The sequence below is a fragment of the Uranotaenia lowii genome, chromosome 3, assembly GCF_029784155.1.
Source record: "Uranotaenia lowii strain MFRU-FL chromosome 3, ASM2978415v1, whole genome shotgun sequence".
Lineage (NCBI taxonomy): Eukaryota > Metazoa > Arthropoda > Insecta > Diptera > Culicidae > Uranotaenia > Uranotaenia lowii.
In genome coordinates, this window is record NC_073693.1 from 96,980,684 (window position 1) to 97,008,425 (window position 27,742).

Consider the following 27,742-nt stretch of genomic DNA (forward strand, 5'->3'; position numbering starts at 1 on the left):
AATAGTCTAAACAAATTAGAAAAATAATTCGAAATATCTGTAAAGCTAAGTTTTAATGTGCAATGTTAAGCAAATTAGTATATGCTTCGTGCTTTCAATATTTCTAACAAAACTGGGAGTTTTTTATTTATATTTCTATCAGTTCCTTATTGATCACCCATCATCCAACCTGTGCATTGTTTGTTCAAGCTTTCAATGATCAACTGAAGACTGTTTAGGTTAATTTTGTTTTTAAAGATTTTTAAGGGTCTACCACTCTCAGTTTTTAAAAGTGCCTATTTTTCTACAGTCGTTTTAACTTAAAAAAATCTGAGACTGACACAGTCGTTAAAAATTCATAAAAAGGAAATAATTTAAGAAATCAATTTGCTTATTTGTTGTGCATTTTTGGTATTGTTATTATTCCTAGCTGACTTCAAATTTCGAAACCCTCCCCCTCCCCCCTTCCCCATGGAAGGGTCCTCCTACGCAGCAGCTGTTTTGCAAACATTCTTAAAAAATTTACCAGCATTTCGGGCTTCATCGCGGTTATTTCAGCTCGTAGACTAGCTTAAAGTCCGTCAATGTGTAAAGTTTCCTTTTTAAATTTGCCAACAGAAAAAAATGTCGCACCTTTAAAACCGAACAACGAATATATCAGTTCAAATCACCATTTTTTGAGGCAGCGATTTTAACGATGAGAATGCACTCACTGTTTCAGAGTTGAACGATCGTGTTTGGAGTAAAGCATTACAATTTCAGCGCGTTGTAGCTAAAATGGTTCTAAATGACGATTCAAAATTGTGTTTATCTGTCAAAATCAGCTGAAAAATAGCGGAGCGATTCGACGTTCAAATCGGATAAATCCTGATGACACTTCCTGTATTTATTTACACCTACAGAGATGGTGAAGGAAAATGAAAGAAAAATAAAGTATGTAGTTGATATCATAAAGCCAATCCGATATACTGGGTAAAGTTATTTACGGCATGAAAAAAATGTTAAAATTTGTAGATACATACATCTACTGCTCGATTTTGTTAAACAAACACAAACACATGCAGGATCTCAATAAAACTTAATGTTTCCTCGAAGAGATTTCTTTTACATAACGCTAAGCGTACATCTTTCGAGGATATGATGGCTAACATCTTACAAATCATAAAACAACCAAACCATTGAAAGTGTACTACGCATGCCGTGAACGAGATTCGATATCATGACCGTTGGCTTAGAACACTTTAAGGCAATCCGCTACGCCACCGTCCGCGGCACGGACGACTGCAACACTTAAGCGATGAACCCAAAGAATCGAAATTAATTCTCAACATACACTTAAGAAGAAATAAGTTCAAAGATTTCATTCTTAAAACGTTTGCAAAAAAATACTTGGGTTAGTTCCGAAGACGTTCCTAAGTTTTTCCGAAATTTTCATATGCAGATTAAGTTCAACGATTTATCACTTCTGTAGTATCAAAGTAGTCAATTTATCAGGAAGCAACTGAAGATTAAGACTTTAGAAATGGCTTGGCCAGTTTGTTTTTTACGTCTCTTTATAAAAATTTCATAAAGTTGAAATTTCATGTGTCGGTTTATTGTGCCGGAATATCTCAGTCACAGCACAGGGTTCTCGAATTCTGGGAACTGTTGCCGAGACCCGGTGAAATGTAGCATTCTCGAAATAGTTGCCCAAAGTGTGGAAACTTTCGATGTTTCCATGCAGCGAAAATAAATCGTGGATAGAGGCAAATCAGTACATGGTTCTTGAGTTGTGGGAGCTTTTAGCTGCCCAAAGTGTGGTGATTTGTTTTACCATGCAGTCGAGTGAAAAGCCTGACTGAAGTAGAAATGATAAAAATGCATGAAAGTCATTTGTTTTAAAATTTGTTCTCGAAAAAATCAAATGTAAGTTTTTAATATTGATTTTAACTTAATAAAAGATTGAAACAATCGAAAAGAGGAAAGATTGTAGTGTCGAAGCAGTCGTGGCTTTGTGAAATTTTGAACACTTGCCAAACATTTATTATTCTTAATCGAACCACCAATCAAGGTTGCCGAATTCACAGAAAAATTTATATTTTCACAGAACTTTGAGCGAATTTTCATCACAGATTCTGTGTCACAGAACACAGATTTTTTTTTTGAATATTCAAATAATTCACAGTTTTTTTAAATTTTTAACGTATTTCCTAATATACTATTTTTATGTAAGAAACTCAATTCTTCAAGATTTTTCAAAAAAATTTATGCAATTTTCATCACAAAAACCATCATAGAATTTTTGGATAAAATCACAGAGTCAGAATATTTTTTCGCAAAATACAGAATTTTTTTTTTGGAAACCATGCCACCATTCCTGAGGTTGAAGACGCTCAAAAAATTACCTCATTTTTTTTTATTATTTTCAACGATAGCTGATTTATGCATTGTTTTAAAAAATAAAAATTAAAACTTATTGCTTGAACAATAAAACTTTAAGTTTCAATTGTTTTGATTTGCCAGCAAGCATGAATTTTACATGAAAAAACAACTGCGTTTAAAAATTAGGCAACTTATTTTTCATTTTGTTTCTTATAATTAAACACACGAAAGTGTTGAAACCCCAGAAAAAAGAAATAAATTCATTTGAACCGTTTGAAGCCAAATGGATAGGGGAACTGGATATAAAATGTGCAATCATCAGTATTTCACTGAACAAACACATTTCCACATTTCTTTAAATGCCAGTCTGTTCTTTTACCATTTTTATGCGTTCTTTTACCATTTTTATGCGTTCTTTTACCATTTTTATGCGTTCTTGAACATTTTTGAACTTTATAAGTTTTTTATATATCGTTGAACTTTACAAAAAAAACAACATTTCTTTGGTATTTTTCTTGCATCTTTTACAGCTCTTCTCGTAAAGAATTACACCACCTATGATCAAAATTTATAACATGTTATTTGTTTTTATGTTGAACAATAATGTTGATACTTTTCAGGCAACGAAAAATTATTCAACTAAATGGCTATTATCATTATTTAGATGATTTTTACTATACATTTTTTAAACTTAGTTCAATTATGTTTGAATTTATTTTCAGTTATAATCAAATCTCTTAAAAAGAACTTTTTATCTAATCACTAGCAGTCAGAGCTAAAACCTACTACAAACCTTGAAAGCTGAAATGACAAATTTTGAGCAAAACAAAAATAAATCAAACGAAAGACACCAACTTAGGGATCATTTTACTCCGTACGTCGGGGTAAATGTTACTTGAAAATGGAATTTGCTATCTAGGTTTTTTTAATAGTCTCACATCTCACTTTGGTCATCGGTTTCGGTCTCAAGTTTTTAATCAATTTTAATTTTAGAGCTTCGGTACTCATCTTGCCCTTATTTCCCCTATCATGCTTGCGATATTGGGTGCTACTTATAAAATGTTGTAAAGGTTTTTTTGTTGTTAAATTGGATAATTTTGATTCTTAGGGAACAAAATGTTCAAAATTCATTTTCAGGCGTTATCCAGTCAAAACAAATAAATTTTCTTTTAAATAAATATCAATTCAATTTCTTCGGCTGTTTCTGTTACTTTGGGGCGTATTTGAAATATTTGAAACACGAAGAGTACTGTGACGTTGGACATGTTTTTTCAATCGAGTTGTTGAAAACAAATATAAGAAAAAAATATTGCCACTGGAAAATAATTTAAATTTTTGAAAATCATTCGAATACTTGACATATGTTTCAATGATTGTTATTGTGCAAGTCAAAATCTTACTAGGATTGGAAATGAATCCAATCGCTAAAAATAATAAATCAAAAAATTCCACAATTTTGGCTACCCATACTCAAACAATATGTAACAGTTTCCATTCACCCATACACACACATACACTATTCGTAACGAAAAACGGGAAAAATGACGAGACAAACTTTCTGGCAGCTTGGTAGGACGAAAAAATCCGAGGAACATAAATTTTTCCTTCCGACTGACAGATAACTATTGGGTATCATGTGGGGGTTTGTTCACAATAGTCTGCAGCATTTTGCAGTCACTATTGTGGATTCCAATATTCCTGAATATTTTTTTTTTCTTCTGCGAACGATAACATGAGAATGTAAAGCTTTTGGTTCCCGCCACAGTTTTTATCCCATGCGTGAAATTGCTCAATGGTGCCAAAAAAGTTGTAAACTGTATTTTTGTGCATTCATTCGTTGCTACTAAAAGCATATCGGGTTTTGGCTCTCGGGACTTTCGAGAAACATTGATGTTCTGAAAGGAAAAACTAGAGCTATTTTGAAAGGAGAAACTTATCACCGCAACAACCTTGAGATGTGATGCCAATGTTTTTTACTGAGGAAAACTAGAACACAACTGGAAGGTCAGGTTTGAGGTTTTTTCACATTTTTGAAGTCAACTTCCTACTTTTGTTATTTCATCCAAATTATGACGGACAAATTATTTCATATGCATTATATCAAACTTCATTTTGATTTGAGGAACTGCCAAATGTTTTCTTAAGATTTTAACTATTATTTTCATCATTCAATCAGTCCGAATCAAATAAAACCAACATCAAAAGGCACACCAAAAGCAATTCAAACATGGCATTTTCTGAGTGGACAAATAATGGAAAAATGTCAAAGTGTAACCTCTTGAGCTAGTAAAATGTCGTATAAGGTACCCACGAAGACGACGAATAACCTACGCTAAGAAATTCGAATCACAGGAAAACATTCAATAGGACCCACCCATCATCATCATCGCCAGCAGCCAGGCAGCCAACATCAACGGAATCGAAATGCCAAAGGAAAGGGGGGATGAATGGGGGAAACAAAAAGTAAATGAATCACAGTGAAAAAGCACAAGGTAAAAATCTCGCCGCCCAAAGTGAGCAACCTGCACGCAATCTTGCCGTTCTGTTGTTTTCTTTGGAAATTTTTGTGGGAAAGCTTTCGTCGGAGGACCGACGTCATTTTTTTCTTCATTCTTTTTCATTTTAGTTTCCTATAGCTGGCTTGTTTGGTCGTTGATTTGGAGCTGCTAGGAAAGTTTTCTTTTCCCCCGGTAGAAGTACCCACATCCATATTCAAGGTATGGCTGGAACTTTTGCCCCATTGCGTGTGAAAGTAAAACTCGTGAATTTGTGACCCGCACCAACAGAAAGGAAGTTGAAGGATCAATGAGGGTGAATGTGAGCTTGAAACGTTCTTTTCCAACATATTAAATACATCGAAGCAGTGGCCACTCGCTTGCTCGGCAAACGGCAATTGAAGGTTGCGAAAAAACTTAATTATGAAAGCTGTGATTAAAGATTTCAGAGAGAGTTTTGAGTCAATTGATTTACAGCATTAAAAATAGCTTGATGAAAAGAATTCACGCCACAATAGCAAAGGAACACTCGATGGGGTTTAGTTTAAGTCAGAAAAGTTATGACCGTTGAATAATGTTTTGAAAGGTCAACGTCAGCCGCATCATCTTGTGAGAGATTAAAATTTAAACTATTTAACATGTGTTTACAGTGAGTAATAAAATTTAAAAAAAATATGATATAATCTTACTAAAAAAATCCACAGTTTAAGTACTACAATATAGGAATAGAAGTTGAATATTATTTAAGATTTTTTATATCTGATGTCATTCCAAAATTTCAACATTGACTATATTCCAAACTGAAAGTCATAACATTTAAATAACCTTTCTGAAATCAATTCAGAATTAGAAACAAAACTCTTTTACAAATATAAAAATATTAGAAAAAAAGATAATAATCGTGCTGCAATGCCAAAAGTTCATATTAAATAAACAACAAATTTGGACATCAAACTGAGAAATTCAGAACAATTGAACAAATAAATATTCAACGTTCAAACCTATAAAATAAAATCCCTTTTATTTTTATTTTTTCATTACCTTCATTATTACTATCAAATTTCACACATTTTTAAAGGGTCCTTTTTTTGCTTTCCAAAATTTTAGTATTAATTTAAATTATATAACATCTCAAATGTTTGAATCGAACTACTATATTTGAACTTAAATATAAAAGCTTTTATTTCGAATTTTTGCCCTTAACCTTCAAATTTTGTTTTCTTTTTTTAATCAACTGAAGGACTCAGATTTACTTCTTTACATTTTCATTGTCCTCAGAACTTCAAAAAAAATCCGAAGAGGATTTAAAATTTTCACAACTACATATGTTTATTTGTTAATCCAGAATGGCACCTTAATACGATCATTAGATGCATTCTCAGGATTCAGAATTCGTTCTTAGCTTTTGCTCAACATCAAAATTCAATATTTAAAAAAAACGAAAAGTCTAGTTTTTCCCATTTTTACAAAAATGGTTCAACTTATCGCATGACGACAGCATGTATCGTTCATCACATTTATGATACAATTAAGCTTTACTTGAAAACAAAAAAAAACTGTTACAAATCATCAAAATTTTATCATTTATCAAAGATATATTACATTCTCATAAACAAATGATAGCACACTACACATTGTTTGTTGTACATTTAAGAGATAGCCAAAATTAGAGACTAAATTTGGTAGGAAAACCCCTGACTCTTTTTTAAGATCTCGCAGTTTTGAATATTTTTTTTTAAACTTCAACTCGGAAACTAAAAATGAATTTTATCTTTACGATGGAAATTATCATACAACATTTTAGACGTTTCAGTATTGCCTGCGTATTTCCCAATGAAAGTTATATTTATTGAAGATCATTTCTTCCGAGTATAGAAATACGTTTAAGGATAATCTAAATTAAGCTTTCATACTGTCCGGTTCTTCCGGGCTTATCCGGTTACAAATCACGAAAAAAGTCTAATCCAATCTTTAAAAAAAAAGACGGACTTTGCCCAGATTTACCAAATTTATTTGCACCATCAAACATAATTTCCGATTTATACATCCAAAAACAAAAATTTTCGAGCAAATTTTATCCAGATAAACACCAAATATTTATTGGAAGCCTCAAATGTGATTCAAAATCAGCTGATGTGTTATGATAGGAAAAAAATGTATTTTTCTTCTTAATTTTTATTGAATAACTCATGTGTTTCGGTCGAATTTTCCCGGATATTACTCGTATTATTGGTGAAATTTTTTATATCAAATGCTCAGACTTTCCCAGATTCTCTACAAAACTTGCCCGGTAGCGTGTGGAAAAATTCTGTCAAGCTTAATCTAGGTGCTTAATACTGAATTGTGCACTTTAGTAAATCTTTTATCTGTCGATGAAGACCCTAAAAAAATTACCATTTACAGTCTTAATGTACCAAATCCATCATTTGAAATGCTCTAAATAATCTACACCACTTTTGAGTTAAGGGGGGGGGGGTAGGGTCTAACACTTTCAAAAAATCGAGTTTTTTATTTTTTTAATTTCTGATTGTAAAACATTTCAAGAATGTTGTGTCAAATTTTCAAGTCAATTGAAGCAAAACTGTAGAAATTATAGGCCTTTGTCTCCTCCTATCTAATACTGCAAGAAAGCAAGAGCAGAAACTTCAAACGCGTTTTTCTCGAAAGCACATTTTTAAAGTCCGTGGACATCGTCATTTGAAAACTACTTATCCGATTCTTTTCAAATTTGGAACATATTTTCTACATATAAAATACCAGACCCCAACGTTTTTCTTTTTTGATTTTTTTACTTTGGGGAGATTTTACAGGTGAAAAATGGCGGATTTTTTCGTGAAAAATCGTAGTTTTTACTTCCAACAGCCACAAAAATTTCATAAATTTTTTTTTAAGTTAAATAAAAACGTTGGGGTCCAGAAAAACATCTATTAAAAATATTTTGCTCTGATTTTTTGACTTCGGATGATTCTGTGCTGAGATACAGTGTCCACCGCAAATCCTGTTTTCTAAAAGGCATCCTCGAAAATGCTCCGTCACCGGCTCATTTTTCAATATTTTTCTACGAAAAAAATACTAAATGTTCTTTTAACAATGCTGTGTATAATGCAAAAAATTTGAATACATTCGTTTGAAAAAAATCGTGAAAATGGTGTTTTTTTATACCCGTTAGACCCCCCCCTTAAGAGATCCATTCATGAGTAATACTCATGCCCATTTTTACGTTTTTCAAGAATGTATCAATGTTTTTGTAATTTGTAAAAAAATCGCAAATTTTACAGTAGAAAACAAGAAAAACTAACACGAGAAAGAAAACTTGAAAATTTGTAAAATAACCAAGGACACACTATTGAAGCAAAATATGAACCCGCAACATCTGTAAACCGATGTGTCAACTATTTTTATCATCGAAGACGAGGACATATTTTTTTCCATTTTCCATTTATCCCTAATTTTCTCTAATTCTCTGAAGTTTTTTTTTAATTCTCGGCTACGATATGAACGTACTACTTGCATTTAGCTATCCAATTCCGTTATGTTTGCGATGTCATTATGTTATGTTTTACAATTATATTTATTGAAAAATGTTATTCGCGAATTTTTTAAAGTTTTATCTCTTCCCATAAAAATAAATATTTTGTAAAAATTTCCTTATTCTAAAGAATTGACGAGGCATACTTATTTTAGGATACTAATTCATACACCTTTAAACTAATATCTTGACTGGCAGTAGAAATGGTTAAAACATTGCATTTTTTATATTAATGTCTTAATAATGCAATCATCTTTCATCAACCATCATGGTTGATGGAAAAAAAGACTCGTTAGTAGAACTCACGGAATCTAAAAAACAAAAACTGCTAATATGTTTTATAAAAGTTTTTAGTGTAATGATTTCATCGAAGATTGAAAAATAGTCATGATGATCTTTCGAGAACAACATTCAAACCTATAAAATAAAATCCCTTTTATTTTTATTTTTTCATTACCTACATTATTACTTTCAAATTTCACACATTTTTAAAGGGTCCTTTTTTTGCTTTCCAAAATTTTAGTATTAATTTAAATTATATAACATCTCAAATGTTTGAATCGAACTACTATATTTAAACTTCAAAATAAAAGCTTTTATTTTGAATTGAGACCCGTAATCTACCAATTTTGTTTTTTTTTTTTTTTCAACTGAAGGACTCAGATTCACTTCTTTTCATTTTCCTTGTCCTCAGAACTTCAAAAAATAATTCGAAGAGGATTGGAAATTTTCACAACTATTTTTTATTAATTTTTATTATTCCGAATGGCACCTTAATACGATCTTCAAACTTTTTCCCAGGATTCAGAATTCATTCTTAGCTTTACTCAATATCAAAATTCAATATTTTAACAAATTGAAAGGGCTTAGTTTTTCCCATTCTTACAAAAATGGTTCGACAAGTTCAATGACGACAGCATGTATTGTTTATCACATTTATAATTCAATTATGCTATACTTGATAACATAAAAAAACTTGATAAAAATCAACAAAATTTTATCATTTATTTAAAATATGTTAAAAAACTTTAACTTGGAAAACTTGGGAAAGATTTTCTATGTATTTGTAGAAGTTTTATATGATAGTGAAATTTCCTTCTTGAATTTTATCTTTGCGGTGGAAATTACCATTCAACCCTTCAGACGTTTCAATATTGCCTGCGTATTGCCCAATGGAATATTTTGTGAAGATCATTTCTTTTAAATGAAGAAATAAATACGTTTAAAGATAATTCAAATTAAGCATGCATATTGTTCGGTTTTTTCGGGCATAACCGGATACAAAGTACTAAAAAAAAGTCCAGTCCGACCCGGTAACTGGAATTCTTTGAAAAAGTCTCCAGTGCAGTGACTCAAACGCCACTTGTTATTGGAAGACCATCTCATGGGTGGCCAAATCAAGGCCCGCGAGCCACATGTTGCCCACAGCCGTCCTTGTGTGGCCCGCGGAGCCCTTTCCAGAATTACAGGATAAGAATTTTTTGCTTGGTCCAGGAAATAAGGTACTTAACATCCAAGGATTCGAAAAACCTTTGTACAAAATTTGACACATTACCTGTGCTTCAAAAAGCAAATTGTTATAGTGATTCCAACCCTAGGAGGCTTTCACTCGAGCGTTGGGAACCAGTTTGAATTTTAAGGGGCTTTGAAAGGCCTCACCAATTACGAAATCACTCAGAACAATAAAATCGAAATTTTATTCACGAAATTATTCCGAATAAAGCAGAAGTTGAAAATATTAAGAAATTTTCTTTTAGCTTTAAAGCTGTTTATAATTAATTTTTTCATTCCCGTATCTGATTTTTTCAACAATGAGCAACCTTTTGCAATGTACAAACGCTTTAAAATGTTATAATCATAATGCGCTGACCTAAACATTTTTAAAGTAACACGTAAAACGTAAAAGAACACCAAATCCTTTTAAAACAGAATAATTTCATAGTTTTTTTTTTTCACAAGAACTCCGATAATTCGAGAAACAAATTCTGTTTTTAAAAGTCTTTTTTCAAAAATTATTTTTAAATTGTTACTTTGATTTATCGGCCTAGCGGTGAAAAGTGATGTCCTTTTTAGTAGGGACATCTAAAGATTATGAAATTTTTTTTTTTTTTATATAGATGGATAGAAGGTTAGAAGAAATGAAAGATGGTGAAAATGAGCGGGTAGAATTTGTCTAGAAGCATTACCATCACATACCAAATTTTTGTTCCTCACGAGCCTACTACTCTGCCGCTCATAGCAAGTCCGTCCCATTTGCATTTTTATCATTTTTGAGTTTATCCGTGGAATCACCTTAAAATTATCGGTAGTTTTAGGAGAAAAAAATTTTTTGAGTACTTTGTTCTGATGAACATTGAAAAAAACCTCAAGTAAATTTGTCCCATCGTGAAAATGATCGCAAGTCGGTCCCATCAAAAAAATCATCACAAGTCGGTCCCAAAGTCAACAATTATAGTGATAAACGACCATGTAGTGTGCTTTGAAATATAACATTGCTACTGTAACAGTTGTGCAGCCTGCAGTTATATTGGATATGATACAGATCAAGCCGGCAATTACTCGCGTGTTATAAAAAAAAGTGAAATATTTTTGCTATTTTCCGAACATTCTACATAAAATTTAAATTGTATAAAATAATAACGCAAAAAAGTCTTTACCTACAGTTCTCTTCATACCCTACATTAAGCTTTCTAAGCTTATTTTTGAATGTATCCGGCCGGGAAAATTCGATCAATTTCACCCAAAAATGCTGCAATCTCCTGGGCAATGGATTTCTAAATTTTAAACTCAAAAAACCGGGCCATAACCGGTCAATTCTGGTCAAAATCCAGGTATTTTCCTGTAAAAGGCAAGAGAAAAGGTAAAAAATGAACACATGAAAACAGATTTTTTTTACCAAGACACATCAACGGCGGGCATTCAAATCTTATTTTACTATTCCAAAAATGTATGCAAAGCTATTTTATTTTATATTCGAAGTAATTTGTCCCAAAAATGATACATTTCATGAACTAAATTAAGTTTTTGGTTTGTATTTTGCAAAAATTGTGAAAAAAACTCAGAAAAAACGGGTTTTGTTTTCTCGATATCCGGGCAACCGGACCAGACCGGGTATTTCCCATTTATTCTTTAAAGATCCGGTAGCCTGGTTGAAATTGGGCAATCTGGAATGCTTACCGTTGGTTGTTCAAGAAATAGGTTACGATAGACCGGGACAAGCTCTCTTCTAGCCTTGTTTTTTCATCAGCGTTAGCAGTTGGCTATGGAATGGGACTGACTTGCTATCATTTTTGCTAGATACCTACCATGAAAATAATCGCATATGCGTCCCAGAGCATAATTTTCATCACAAACAAACCAAATTTTGGTATTTTTTAACGAGCAATGATGCAAAAGTATTTGTTTGTCACGTGAGTAACAAATGCTGTTGATTGCCGCCATCAAAACCGCGGGAAAATTCAAAAATTCTCAAAACAAGTAACCAAATTCAATTGCTGTTTTCTCAACTCAACAAAAACGCAAATGGGACGGACTTGCTGTGAGCGGCAGTACTATGAAGTGGTAGATACAGATAGAGTTGCATCTACCACCACACATTAGTAGGCTTAGCATGGTCCGCCCCACAAGCGAGAACTTGTAGTGCGGACGAACAAAAAGATGGTATGTGATCGCTCAGATAAGCTCCCTTTAACTCAGAAACGCATCTATCGATGTTTAAGTCTTCTCAGTTTGTTATCTTCGCATTCGTTACATGCGGGGTTTGCATGCGAAACGGTACGGTCGATAGTCTGATAGTGACCAACCACCGATGCTATGATGTCGTGTTTTTTTTTTATTTCTTTTTGGCCAAAGTTATTTAATTTTATGAAGAGATTAACCACCGTAATTTTTGTTTGTTACTTTGATTTATCGGCCTAGCAGTGAAAAGTGATGTCCTTTTTAGTAGGGACATCTAAAGATTATGAAATTTTTTTTTTTTTATATAGATGGATAGAAGGTTAGAAGAAATGAAAGATGGTGAAAATGAGCGGGTAGAATTTGTCTGTGATGGTGAATGCTTCTAGACAAATTCTACCCGCTCATTTTCACCATCTTTCATTTCTTCTAACCTTCTATCCATCTATATAAAAAAAAAAAAAAAATTTCATAATCTTTAGATGTTCCTACTAAAAAGGACATCACTTTTCACCGCTAGGCCGATAAATCAAAGTAACAAACAAAAATTACGGTGGTTAATCTCTTCATAATTATTTTTAAATTCTTAAAATTGTTTGAAAATTTTAACCCTCCCCAGTGAATCACACAAATCACGTTAAGTGGCAATTTAATTGAATATAAACCAATTTTTTTTTCAGTACCTATGTTTTTTTAACACTTTAATGGAATGAAATTCTAAAAATTTAATCAAACATACAGTGATTTATCTTATCCAATTAAAATTATTTTACAAAAATCAAATTCGTTTTAGTGTCTTTTAAGAAATTTTTTACCAAGTGCACTGATAAAATTCAAGTTGGTTGTAACGGATACTAAATGAATACAAATGATATTTCAACCGTTTAAGTTAGGTATGGATGAATTTCGAGATTTTTTCAAACAAAAAAGCAAATTTTAAGAAACCCTACAAATTTTCAAAATCCAAGTTCCTATGAAAAAATCATTTTTAAAACTATTTTATAAGTGAAAAAAAATTAAAATGCAGGATTTGAAGATGAGGACAGGATACATTGAAAAAAATGAAAGACCATTAAACGGACTCAATGCGCATTGAAGTTTCACTCTATTGGACATAAAAAAGGTGAACAACAATATTAAAGATCCCTTTGAAAAAACTACTTCAAATATGTATATGGGGAATCAAATAAAGTATTATTAGAAGACTCCTGCAAAAAATGACTTTTTGCTTCCATATGATTTTTCGATGCCTGCATCAGTTTTAAATTTGAGATTACTTTGGAATAAGCGCAAAGCGTAGAAACTTTGTATGGAAATTTGTATGGAAAAGCAAATTTTTGCATTTTAAATCATTCAGGAGATTCAAATAAGCTTGAAATGAAGTTTGTCTTTTAATTTTTGTTTTTGCCTATTCTTAAGCTTCATTTTTTTTGCTAACATGAGAAAAAGTAAAGTGTTTCATGAAAAAAGTAAAACCATTTTAAAATAAAAAATCTGAACCCATTGGAAAGCACTCATAAATGGCGGGCTTTGATTGCTAGAGCTTTCAATAATATTATGACATGTTTTTGCAAAACTTGTATAAATCAAAAATCTAATTAGCTATGGGTAGCAATTTATTACTTTTTTTTATATTCATCCTACGGTTGAACAGCTTTCAAATAATAAAGCAGTCAAAAGCATTAACATTAGTATTGAGGTTAAAATTAAAAAAAAAAATATTTGAAAATAATTTTTTTTTTTGTATAACATTGCATATCTTTTCTAGGGTAGAAATTAGGTTTGTGGTTTGTTCACATGAAATATTGTGCAAGAATCAAGACGCATTTAAAATCCAAAATAATATTTTTTTTAAATTACAGTACATTGATTTCTGAATGACAATTTTTGTTTAAAACAAATTTTCATACAAGATTAAAACGCGTCACTTCCAAATTTTTTAATGCTATTTCTGTCAGTAAAAACAACCAAAAAAGCTGGTGTAAAGGAGGTGTAAAAATTCATAAATTTAGTATTTCCATACAAAGCAGGCAGCGGTCTAATATTTTGCGTTAAGAATTAATTATTCACTTGGCAGTTGTATACTAATTGAGGAGACCATCTTTAAAATCTTTAAAATTATGTGTTGAAAATTTTAGCCAACCATGACCTACATAGGTGAAAGGGGTAAAACGAACAAAGCGGGTAAAACGGAGGCTTTCAATATTTCGAAAATTACAATGTTTTGCACAAATCTATTTATTACAGTATGTTTGCCTAAGTGTATCAACTCTTTGTTTATAAAAAAAGAAAAAAAAACACCCGGAAAGGTGTTAAAAAATAAGTGTTAACAAACATCCTACTTCAAATTATTACTAAATTTTTATGATAAATTTTAAATTGTAATTACATTTTTCATAGACAAACAAGTACATGGCTACATGGCTAGTACATGGTAGATAGTCAAAAAAGTCAAAACTATAAAATCAATCATATTTATAATATTTACTCAAAATAATATAATATTAATGACATCAAAGCAATGTTTCTGCTGATACCAAATATATTCCAAGAATTCATTTTCAGCATCAATTTTTTTTATTTTTCGTTCTGCTTTAAGCTTAAAGGGTGATACGGTCAAAATTTGACCAATATCAACTTGATGTGTTTCTTTCAATTTTGCATTTAAAAAACCTGAACACCCCCCCTGAAGGTGTGTGTGTAGAATGTTGCTCTTATTTTGATTTTGGAATTCACTCTTCAGTTGTCAAAATGTCGTCCAAGGAAGAAGAGCAGCGTATCCAAATTTTGCTCGCGCATCTCGAAAATCCGAACTACTCGCACGCAAAGCTGGCAAAATCGCTAAAAGTTGCCAAATCAACCGTTACAAATGTAATTTAAGTGTTTGGGGAACGTTTGTCGACAGCCAGGAAGTATGGATCGGGGGAAAATCGAAAACCGGAAGCCGCTGAGACGAGAAAGAGAGTTGCTGGTAGTTTCAAGCGAAACCCTAACCTCTCTCACCGAGATGCCGCAAATAAGCTGGGTGTATCGTCTACAACCGTGCATCGAGCCGAAAAAAACGAGCCGGAATATCGACTTACAAGAAGGTAGTGACTCCAAATCGCGATGATAAACAAAATACGACGGCCAAAGCGTAATCTCGGAGGCTGTACACGATGATGCTGACGAAGTTTGACTGCGTGGTAATGGACGACGAAACCTACGTCAAAGCCGACTACAAGCAGCTTCCGGGACAGGAGTTTTATACGGCAGAAGGAAGGGGAAGGTAGCAGATATATTCAAGCACATGAAACTGTCAAAGTTCGCAAAGAAATATCTGGTTTGGCAAGACATCTGTACCTGTGGCTTGAAAGGCAGCATTTTCATAGCTTTCGGGACTGTCAACCAAGAAATTTACGTGAAAGAGTTTTTTAATAAACGTTTGCTGCCTTTCCTGAAGAAACACAGTTGTTCTGTACTATTTCGGCCGGATTTGGCATCTCGCCATTACGGTAAAAAGGCCATGGAGTGGTACGCCGCCAACAACGTGCAGGTGGTTCCCAAGGACTAGAACCCTCCCAATACGCCAGAGCTCCGCCCAATTGAGAAATACTGGGCTATTGTCAAGCGGAATCTAAAGAAGACCAAAAAAGCTGCTAAGGACGAGCAGCAGTTCAAGGCAAACTGGCTTTCTGCGGCCAAGAATGTGGACAAGATGGCTGTACAAAATCTGATGGCAAAGGTTAAGCGTAAGGCCCGACAATTCGGAATTGGAAAAGCGGAAGCCTAACTGAATATTTTTCCTGAATTTTATACTAATTAAACTTGGAAAAGAAATTTAATTTGATTTTTTAAATAAAGGATTTCACCTATTTACACGCGTTTTCCCTTGACCAAATTTTGACCGTATCACCCTTTAGTTCCATATTTAAAAGGGTTTCGATAGATTAGCAGTTTTATTCAGGGCTGGTAGCGGTTTGACAATGAAAAAGTAGGGACTTTAGTGACCAAAATTTGAAAAAAAGTGACCAAATAGTGACTTTGAGGACCGAAAAAAGTGACCAAATTGTGACTATGTAGAACGAAAAAAGTAACTTTGAAGTACAAAAATTGTGACCAAATCTGGCCCATGCGAAGGACCCGTCCATGGGGCGGGAGGGGGGGTGAGTATGGTTTCGAAATTCAAATTTAGATTAATATAATAACAATACCAAAAGTAAAAAAAAATGAAAAGGAACGGGTTTTCTTACACCGTTTGTCACTCATGTTCAACACAGAAACTAAAAAAATGACTGATAAACAAAATTTTTGAAACATATTACAATGAATGTTTCAAATTTTCGATAAGTCAAGAACGTAAAAAATAAATTAGTTTCAAAAGGATTTCTTAGCAAATTTAAAATTGAAAAAATCTGAATTCTAAAATAAATGTTCAATCTTGTACAAAACTTACCATGAATAGATGTTAGGAAAACGATAATAATTGTTAATTTTTATTCATCTAAATTTGGAATTCTTTTCTTCATTTTCAACTTAAAGTTTAGTGAGAAATTCCGCTGTAATTTTTTAATTTGAACAAAATTATTTAATCGCGATTTAAAATGTGAATTACCGGTTACTGAATAAGAAATGAATTTTGAACAGAATTTATTCAATGTTCGATGGTTTAATTTAATTTGATAAAAAGAAGAATATATTTATAATTATTTTAAAGATGCCAGTTATATAAGCCAGACATAAAACCTTTAATAAAGTAAAATCGTTCAGTTATCAAAATTTCATTTTTGAAGCTTTAAAAAATATCTTCATTTTCAACTACACTGACAAAGAAATGTTAGAAAATGAGTAATTACGTGAATGATAAAACTGATTAAAAACTAAAAATAATGAGTTCAAAACTTTTGTTATTAATATTGAAAGCACAAATCAAATACAAAGTTAGTAATACTGCGTATTAAAATTTATTTTTAAAGTTGCTACTTAGAACAACTTTTCAAACTTTTAAGATTGATTTAAAAATCATGATCGATCCAAAAAACATGATTTCATATAAAAAATATTAAAAAAAAGTTTTTAAATTTTCAATCGCAGGTTTTTAAGCTTTAAATTACAAGCTCTGAGTATTTTGTCTCTTTTGATTAAAATATTGGGTCCTGAAAGAACAAAAGGTTGAAATTATGGAATTTATGGTTTATGGAGTTAAGGCTTATGGTTGAAGAACACGAAAATTCAGAATTTAAAAACAAGGAAACTGTTGTTAAAAATATGTCTTAAAAATTTAAAAAGTTTGATTAAAAAAATCCGGCAAGTTGATTAGAAAATTGAAAAAAACTGTACAATAAAATTCGGTAAATTTATTTGAAAATTGAAAAAAAAACCAATATGGAAATAAAAAAGATTAGTTTGTTTTTAAAAACATTTCAGGAAGAGTTTTTTCAATAAACATGTTTAACTATAACCATTTTGGTGCTTATTTTATTGAATTATTGATTTAGTAAATAGTGTCCTAACTCCTAAACTAGAAATTTTGTCAAATTCGGCCGAGCACATTTAGTTTTGGTGATGAAGAGTTTATTACTAGTAAAATCAAACCTTGATAGATAACTGATTATGGAAAAATGTCATTACAAGTGTTTTTGACATCACAGCAGAAAGTGTTTAAAAAACTTGATTCTATTTAAAGCTCATCAATTCATATAAAATATTTATTTTTAAATAATATGTTTTAAATTTGAGTTTGTGTAAAAAAAAGTGCAGAAACTTCTCAAAACATTTTTAATTATTTTCAAAAGTCATTTCAATAACAAAAGCTGATAGAAATATTGCATACATATTTAGATTCGGGGAACCCAAAATAATTGAAATTATCGTTTAAATTTATTGCACCTAAGAAAAATGTAAATTTTGTGGCCATGTGTAAAATTTTTAAAACCCTTTTTTTAAGTATTTAGAAGAACAAAAAACACGAAATAAAATTGAGTATGAATTTGTTTTTTTTTAAGAATATTTCATATCAACATAACATTTGTTATGCAATACAAAAGGTTGATTGAACTAAAAATTAAAAGCTACAATCAAAGTTAGTTTCAATTCATGAACGTCAAATAATGTCGTAGATCAAAATGTCTCAAGTCAAGGGTGATTCATGCCGAAATTCCGCCGGAGGCGAAAAAATTTCTGACTGACTGATCAAGTAATTTACCGTTACTACTGTCAATATTAACACGCGCAATTCAAATTACTCTTTCATTGGTTTATTTTCGGTGAAAAAAGTGACTTTTGGTGATAAAAGTGACCATTTTTCAGAAAATAGTGACTTTAGTGACCAAATGATGAAAAAAGTGACTTTTTAGTGACTGACCCAAAAAAAGTGACAAAGTCACTAAAAAGTGACTCGCTACCAGCCCTGTTTTATTTTATGAATATGTTTTTATAAAAATGCATGTTTGTTTCCATTTGTAATTTATCTCCTAAATTGTCGAAAAAAGTTTTTTTTTCATCTTTCTTCTCAGAATTAATTTTCAAATCAGTTGACCAAATTCCTAAGTCCCATTATTTAATTTTTTATGTAATTTTATAGTTTTTCATCACTCTTCAATTCAATATTATTGTGTTTTGAAAGCACAATTTTCATTGAAGACAATAAATCTTGAAATTTGATGAGAAATTGTTGGTGTCATTTGCCCTTTTCAGGACCGAATATGTCAATTGACGGTGACAAAATGTTCAGAGCTTAGAATTTTAAACCAGCGCTTTAAAATATAAAATTACGTTTAACTTATTTAAACTTTTAAAATATTCTTTTAAAATCTTCATGACTTTTTTACAAATTTTGAAAAATTTGTGATAAAAAAAAATCGAAGTTGCATATCAGTGGTTGCATCTTTAGGCTTTATTTTGATCTGTAATTTTTACTAAATCAGTTATATGATCTTTCATTGATAAAATTTATTTTCAATTTCCTATACCTTTTAAAGCGCTCAGTTTTCGATACGGCGTAATCGTATATGAGCTTATGAAAGAATTAACCAATTATCCTGTAATTTTAGTACTACTGCGGCAGTCAAAATAACTGACAACTTTTAGATATAGCTTTCGCTTTTCTGGAACGGGATTATAAATCAACCCTTCATTTGGGCTTGTGATATAGCTCAGTTGGAAAGTCAGTTGCTTTCTGAATCGATGTCCGTGAGTTGGAGCCCAAGAGTAAACATCGAATCCGAGCTCTAGTTTTCAATTTTCTTAGTTAATTACCGACAAATTCCTAAATTAATTTTTGTATTATGATGGTAATTTACAATCTCAATGCTTTTTTTAATTTTGAATCGTGAATATTATTTTATATTTTGATACAAAACTTATGATTATCTGACTGTTTAAATTAATTGATCTAATTTCTTTCTAATGCAGATGTATTTTCAATTTACCGTAAACTGGGGGAACTTTGATCAGCGGGGTAACTTTGATCAACATGAAATTTTTGCAGATAATCATCTTTAACTAAGTAAATAGTTAAAATATCTGAAATTTTTTACTACGTTTTAAAGCCTATAAATTGAGTTACAAATAAGCAAAATTTGGTTCTTATAAGAAGATTTTTAATACTACTTAAAATTTAATTTTAAAATCCTAAAATATATGGTTTTTCGAAGGCTTGCCAACAAACTTGATCAAATTTAAGCATTTAGGAGCAAATGGATTGTTTTATGTGAAAGCTCAACTTTTTTCATTGTTTAGGTTTAGTTTAAGTGTTATTTTTATAGTCATTCGGTGATAATTTTTGGATATTGAAAAAAACGGTGATTTTCCATGAGAAAGCCCGTATAGTTAAAATCGCTAAAACCCTATCAAATGGTTCAATTTGAAGAAAAAAAGAACATGGGAACAGTGCGAGGACCTAGGAAATTGTTTGAAGGCACAATTTCATTTGTTTTTGAGGCCAAAAAAGTTGAGAAATAATTATAATTTTTTACTCCTAGATGTATGCAGCAACATGATTCAACTTTTGACTATAAATGTTTTTGAAATAAAAACGTTGAAAAAATTAGTTTAGTCCTAACAAAAATTACTGTTATCAATGTTTAAGCCTTCTTGTGCTAAATGGCACCAGGACAATAATTTTGAAGATGTTGAGGTACGTAAAAACCATAGTGATCAAAGTTACCCCGAAACTCGAAATCTGGTTTTGTAACAAACATTTTATTATAACCAACAATGTTGTTTGAATTTACAGCAATCAATGATCATGTTCTATACTCCTCAACTTAGTAAGTGTTTTAAAACTTTTAGGTATTACGAAAAAGCAACCTCTTCCAAAATATTCAAAAATGAATGAGAAAAGTGATCAAAGTTCCCCCAGTTTACGGTTCATAATTCTTTGCCTGATGAAGAGTAATATCATCTCAAAGAGAGATTGGTGCAAGTCCAAACGATTGTAAGTTCATAAAACGGAGAGTTGACGACTTCATCCGAAGTTGTAGGCGATTGTCCAAGAGAATGTGGAAATGCGAATATAATGTTTTTGCTCTAATTGTCTTGTACTGAATTTATAAGATTCATATTTTTTGGGGTGCCTGGAATGTTGCAACAAACCCCATCGTTTAAGATTCAATTTCTAGCATATTTCTAACTCAGGGTCAGAAACAAAATTTTATAATAAATCAATGACTTGCTGCATTGATTTAAATCTTGGGTTTTGAACTTATTAATTTTTTGCGTGTTTATTTAGTTTTAAATTTCCTAATTTTTTCAAAACTTGTTCAGTATAATCAATTGTTTTATCGATTTTTTAAGGTAATAAGTAGGAAGATGGTGTTGGAAACCAATTTCCTAATTCTTTGTGCATAACAGGTAGCATTGTTATTTCTCACTAAATTTGAGTTTCGAAAAGGCCTGTTAGGGACACTTATCCTTTTAATTTTCTGATCTTTACATTTTATTATTTTCAATCCATGACTTATAACGAAACGTATCCGGTTTGAAGCCGGTAACTCAAACGCCACTTCTGATTGGAAGACCATCAACTTTTTTTCAAATTGAACAGTTAATGATACTCGGTCGTGAGTTCTTTTTGATTCCCTGTTTTAGGAAAGAAGCGGAAGAGGCTCTAAAAAGGATCAACAAAGCAAAACAGTTTTTGAATTTTTTTTAAAACTCATAATAATTGTGTTCACAATTTGATATAACCTGGTGATGGTAGATCTAATCTGATTTTGAGCTAGTCACACCTTAGGATGATGATATCTTCCACTTAGATAAGAGTCATCCACCCTTTTTTTCTAAGGGACTCCAACGTCGTAGAATATTCTTTACCAAGATATATTATCTTAAATTTTCATAAAGCACTCACCTGTCCCATCGGTCGGTGTCGTTGCATCGGTCATGTTGTGTCCGTCGATGGTCGTGATCGGATCCGGGTTGTTGGTCGCAATCGTTCTTATCGTAGTCGCAGCCGTTTTGAAAGCCGTTGTCGTCGGATTGGCTCCGCGGGATTCGATATTGGATGATGGAGAGGGGGGGAGTTGCGATGTATTGCTTTCGAAGGGAATGTGTGTGCTGACTTCCTTTTCGAGGTGGTTACAACACACAGGTTATTCTTCAACTATTTCCTCGTCAAAGGGAGGCAGCTTCAGCCCTTGAGCTTTCAAAACAGGTTCTGGAATCATTTTTAAGTTTTCGTCCACACTGATGAATTATTTCAAATTTGCTTAGTTATTGATAAGGTTATTTCTTTTTTCCCTTTGGGAAGGGCAACACTGGGACAAAAGCACAAGGTAGAAAGTAGGAGAAAAAACACGTAAATTCCGTGACGAGTCACGGTGATTCTTTTTCCAGCGCTTACTATGTGTCACTGAAACTATTTCACCACATTGTAATGACCGATTGGCGTACGGGGGTAACTATGCTTGGTTGTTTGGAGGAAGAGAGAGTTACTACCCTCCTATTCTCTTCACATCATCGGAGGGGGGTACTCCGATGTAATTGCGGTCTACGCCGTCGTTGTCGGTTGTAGTAATTTTATCCTATTTAGTATTCGTTTTTTATTCTTCTATTCTTCAAACAATATTTCGTGTCGTGTGTCGATGTATTGGTTCTGTTTGAGGGAATACGTGGATCGATCTGGCTGCACCCTTTCCTTCTATCGGGATTGAGAGAATAAGGGAAAGGGAAGCTTTAGAGAGGTTTGTTTGGAGAACGCTTCGGGGTGCTTACCACCGACCAAGTATAGAGAGGTTGTTTTTGTTTGGGAACAAACTGGATCATTCACACCACAACTGGGACCGAAACAAACTAACTAGTTGCACACAACAACATCAACAGGAACACTATTCGTGGATGCACTCGGAGCAGCCGCGCACAATTGGGTCGGGCTGCGTTTTCTGGCCGAGGGCTTAACACGTTCCAAATTTTCAAAACAACATCAAATGCCACGGCGTTGTTGTTGTTTTTGTTTATTTTCACTTCCAAGGGTGCAAGGGGTTGTTAATCCCTCACGTCTAAGGGGTGAGAGGATGAGCTTTTTCAGTTGATGGTGTATCCGGTCGTTGTTGGTTTTGCTCTTGTGCCACACTACACCAGTTGTGACACTTTTCCCCGACTTCAATCGAAGCAGCCTTTGTTGTTTGATTTGCAACTCACAGGATGTGCACTGTTTACTTTTGCACTGGGGACAAACAGGGGGTTTTACACTGGTTATTTTTTCTTCTTTAAGCCCCAAGGGGTGAGGGAATGACAATTTTCCTTTTCTATTCACGAGTTGAATAATTTGTTGTTATTTAAGTTTGAATCGTAGCGTTTTGATTTAACTTTTTTTCTCGAATTTATTTTCACGAGGTGCCACAGAATTGGTGAGAAGAATGGGTTCGGGATCCGAAAGAATGCTGAAGCACGAAGTTAGAGAGAGTGTGTGTTTTATTTATTTTACTTAATGGCTACGGTTATTATTGTTTCCAGAATGATGATGATTGTAGTTTTATACTTTTGTTTGCTTTTCGTCGACACTTTTGTGTATGGTTGTGTGCCAGATCCACTAACTAGCAGCTACTAGTCGTTGTTATTATGCGGTACTTTGAGGAGGTATCACTCGCATGAAATACTCCGATAGCATGAAAGCACAAAATCAACCTTCGCACTCTTCCTACGATATTTTTTCTCGCTCTCATAAAAACGAAGGGGGGTTTCACACGGTATTAGCTTTTTCTCACTTTTCTTCTGCAATTATGGAATTCACTGGACTATTCCGAGTTGGATTTTTTTTTCTTTATTTTTTGAGGGTTGGATTCGACTCTATTTTTTTTCGGGGCCGAGTAACAGCGATTATGATAATTAATTTCTTTTTATTTTCTTTCTGGTTTGGGTTACATAATTTGCACTGCACAATGAACTACTTTGGCTTATTTGATTATTACTCTTTTGCAGGGTGATAAATGCTTAACACTTTTGCGCACTAAGTTGAATTACAACTGCTGAAGTAGCAAATTTTAGAGAATTTTACGCAAACATCTACTAGCTAGTAACGTTGTTGGTTAGATTCATAAACTATACACTCTACAACATTCGGATAAAATGTGGTACAACTTTTTTCTTTGCTGCTTGTATTGGTTTTAATAATTTAGAAATTTTAGAAAAAACTGCTTGCTGCTGGATTAACTATTTACAGTGTGAGCTGTACAACGCACTCGTGCATATGAAACTTGAACTACAGGTTAAGATTATTGGTAACGATTTGAAGTGTTTCGATTACATCTGAATCAATTGGCTGTCGATTTTCCTCACAAAACACGAACACAAACATCAAAGATTTATAGAGGCTGTGAACTTTCGTTGTTATTTACAGCATCGGTCTCTGTCACACTTTTTACCGAGCACAAAAACTCCTCTGGCCAACTCCAATCGAGCGATTCCGGTGAGGGCTAGGTCTTGTCAGATGCCGCTGCAGCCATCCTTGGCATTGCCCGAATCGCCCTGGCTGGCTCCACAATTATCCTGTTCAACAGGGCCCGACGAGTGACGGCACATTACACCGATTCGATTGCCGTCTCCTGCATAATTTATCATCGTTGTCACGCTTCCGATCCGTTTCCGGTGGCCACCCACCCACACTCACATCCACCTGCCCAGAGCACCGAGAGCAAATTCTGCCAAGTCACTTCAGGACCCCCAACCAACTTCTATTCAGAATTGCTCCACATAAACTGCCGGAGCAACCAACATTCCAACTTTTTCTCCACGCCTCCACCAAAATTCACAAACGCCGACCTTCTTCAACATTCACTTGGCACCGCGTGTCGCGTCACATCCACCTCAGGTGTAGAGTATATTTGAATCTGCAAACAGAAACAGAAAGGTAAAACAGTTCATGAAACAAACCAATTAATATCCAGGCTAAGGTTCTTTTCCCATTGGCGATCCTGCCACCCCCCAGAAATATTCACCCTTCCCAATTTCCCCCTGGAAGGCAGAAAGTTCGACCCCCCGAACTCTCTTTCCCAAGGGAGGGGGACCAGCATAATTAAAACTTTATTGATTTCAGATTTTACCGAAACCGTTCAACAGGGTTTCCTTCAACAAGAAGACCTACCTTCACCGGAGAAAATGCGAAGAAATAAACTTCGCGCAGGGTCCCGAAAAAATGAACTCCACTAAACACTTTTCTTCCCGGACAAAAAAACAAATACACCTGATGATGGTCCCCCGACTAGGTCCCCATTTGAAAACAGAATCCTTAAACCCCAAACTATCTATTCTATTTAGTGTGTAACAACACCACCACCACCAATAGTAGGCTAGGGGGGACGAAGACCAAGACAACACACACGGAAAACGGCACCCGGAGGTTTCAGAATTTTTCCAATCCGAACAGGTCAATCTCGCAACGGGGACTAAAATCAATTCGCGCTATAGCGCTTCAGAATGTGGCCACATCGCCGCAACGCAAGGATCCGACGATTCGAGTTCGCCGATTCGGGACTCGGGTGCTCTCTCACAAGAGCTTTCTCTGAAGCAACAGTAGCAGAAAAACTCAGCAGCAGCAGCACCGGAAGAGGAGGACGATGACGTCGTCGGTCGTAGTTGGGTCCTCGTCCATTGTGGTCTTTTTGGCTCAGAGAGCACGAACATCGAGAGCGAGCTTTAGTGTTTCCATTTGCTTTGAGTGACTGAGCAAAACATAAGTTGAAATGAAAGCTTTTGACTCGCTTGACAGATAAGTGGGAGAAAATGAGCTCCCTCCCACTGTGATGAGTGACGGAGACTTGTGACTCCGGAAGAAGAGATGGACATTTGAATGAGTGACAAGGCCGTTATCGCATATCAACATTGCTTATGTTTTTGAATATAAGGAATAGGAACGTTAGGCAAACAGAAAACAACATGATAAAATTTGAGGAATACAGGGGAGAGGCAGGCTTTCTGCACCTATTACTTACTTATACTTATTGTATCAAATATTCCATCAAATAAAGCTTGCTTCAGATAGAACTGGAACAAAAACGATTGCCTGTATTTCAGTTATTTATTATTGAATCCGAGATCTTTTTTATACCAATGTAGCGTTAAACTTTAAGGAAAAAAATACGGATAAAATTATAAGTCGCGATTTCGAAGGAATTCTCAAATTTTTACTGTAACACGGCTGATTAGGTGGCGCACACCTTCTTCGTCCATTGTTTTAGCTATCTTTTCTACCAGGCCTTCATCTGCTTATTGTCTTTGGCAAACTTTTCCTTTGCCTTCAGTCGCCGCTTCATTATTGCCCAGTTTTTCTCAATAGAGTGGAACTGAGGGCAGTTGGGAGGGTTAAGGTTTTTTGGAACAAACTGGAATTTCTCTGCATGCCATTCTTTAACGACTGTAGTGACGGTTTGCCAAATCGGGATGGTCGTGCGATCGAATGAACTGAAAAAATCGTTTTTGGAGACACTCTTTTGGTATAGTTCCGAAGTCATTGTCTCATTTGTAACGAAAACTTGCCACAGCTGCATGTGGTGCCCTCCAAATCATAAATTTGCCAAGTAAAATTTTTGACCAGGGATTTTCCCGAAGTCAGCCTTGACAAAGGTTTCATCGTCCATCAGCTGGTCGAATAGCGTCTGAGCAAGGATTTTGGCCACACTATTCTGATTTATGGTCCTATTTGGCTGTTTGCTAGCTCGATACAACATGATTCCTTCTTGGAGTCGAATTCTCCTCGCGGTACTATGTGCAGCATCGAATTTTCTGGCCAAACCACCGTCAGACAGATTGGAATTCCTCTTAATCATCTTAAAAATCTTACCAAGCAGTTTCTGGTCGGCAGTTCCACTTAGACGATTGACTTGAGGCTTCCGAATCGTCGTCAATGTTTCCTTATACCGTTTGATAACGCGCCATACGGCATTTTTGGGCAATTTCAGCTGTTTAGCAGATAGACCACAATGGATGTTTTAAATAGCTGTGCACAATTTCACTTCCATCTGTACCGTTGAGCCGTCAACACGTACGCCGGAGCATCGTATCGTTGCTGTGTACCTGCAGGAACATTTTTACATTATTTATTTTTTGCTTACCTGTTTTTCAATCAGCACTTTTCAGTGCTAAAATTATTTTCATTTTCTTTTATTCATATTTTCTCTTTTCTTTCCAGCATGGGGAAGTCATCGGCCGGCTCAAGGGCCGGTAGAAAACGGATTGCCGAACCTAATTCAGGTCCATCGCCCAAAAAAGTTGAAATTTCCAATTCATTCGATGTCCTTCATAACATCGGTGATGAGGAAATATTCATATTTAATTCTGATAAGAGTACTAAGAAACCTTCTTCTTCTTATACTCTTAAAAACGAAAAGATTCCACCAATAACGGTCACGATTCCCGACTTCAATGCCTTTCGAAAAGAAATCGTCACTTCCGTCAAGGATGTGAAGATTTCTTTTCAGATCGGTCGAAGGGGAACTGCTCGTATATTGGCGGAATCTTTTAATGATTTTCAAAAGGTTTTAAATTATTTGAATAATAAAAAACACCAATTTTTTACGTACGACACTAGAAGTGATCGTCCATTTAAAGTTGTACTTCGTGGTCTCACTGGCGATCAGACACCGGATGAGATCACAGCTGAATTAAATTCTTTGTTAGGTTTTTCACCAATTCAAGTAATTCAAATGAGGAAAAGAACCAACACGAATAATACCAGTAGTGTTGGTTTTGCTCCTGAACTTTATTTGATCCATTTTAAAAAGGATCAGGTTAATAATTTGCAAATTCTTGAAAAGGCTCGTCTTATGTTTCATTGTCGTCTCAAATTCGAACCTTTTCGTAAATCTTCTACCAATTTTCTTATTACGCAATGTCGTCGTTGTCAAGCTTTTTGTCATGGCACTAAAAATTGTAGAATGAATGCCAGATGCATGTTTTGCGGCTCATTCGATCATGAAAAATCTAAATGCCTTTTTGGTGGTGAGAAGCCAAAAACAGAATTTTTTAAGTGTGCAAATTGCGCAGGTAATCATTCCTCGAATTCGCTAGACTGTCCCATCAGGGCAAAAATTATTGCTTCTAGGAAAAATCCCAAAGTTTCCAGAAAAGTTTCTTCTCCTCCTTCCTCTTTTTCGTCTACACACGTCAGACCCGCAAACAACCTGCCTGTTCGCAGTCAGCCTCGGCCTACATTGGAATCACGGCTGGGTAATACCCGAAGTGATTTTAATGTTACCTGGGCTGATTCTGCGCCACAGACTCGTTGTTT

The 27,742-nt window shown here is 33.9% G+C and overlaps 1 protein-coding gene across 1 annotated transcript in view; it reads right to left on the reverse strand.

The window, feature by feature from the left end:
* Positions 1-27,742, reverse strand: part of LOC129757613 (sodium channel protein 60E-like) — a 909,603-nt gene that overhangs the window by 782,014 nt on the left and 99,847 nt on the right. Inside the window, exon 2 of the mRNA XM_055754888.1 lies at positions 21,371-24,347. Coding sequence (XP_055610863.1) covers positions 21,371-21,404 — 34 coding nt within the window. The 5' untranslated portion in view covers positions 21,405-24,347. The remainder of the gene's footprint in view (positions 1-21,370; positions 24,348-27,742) is intronic.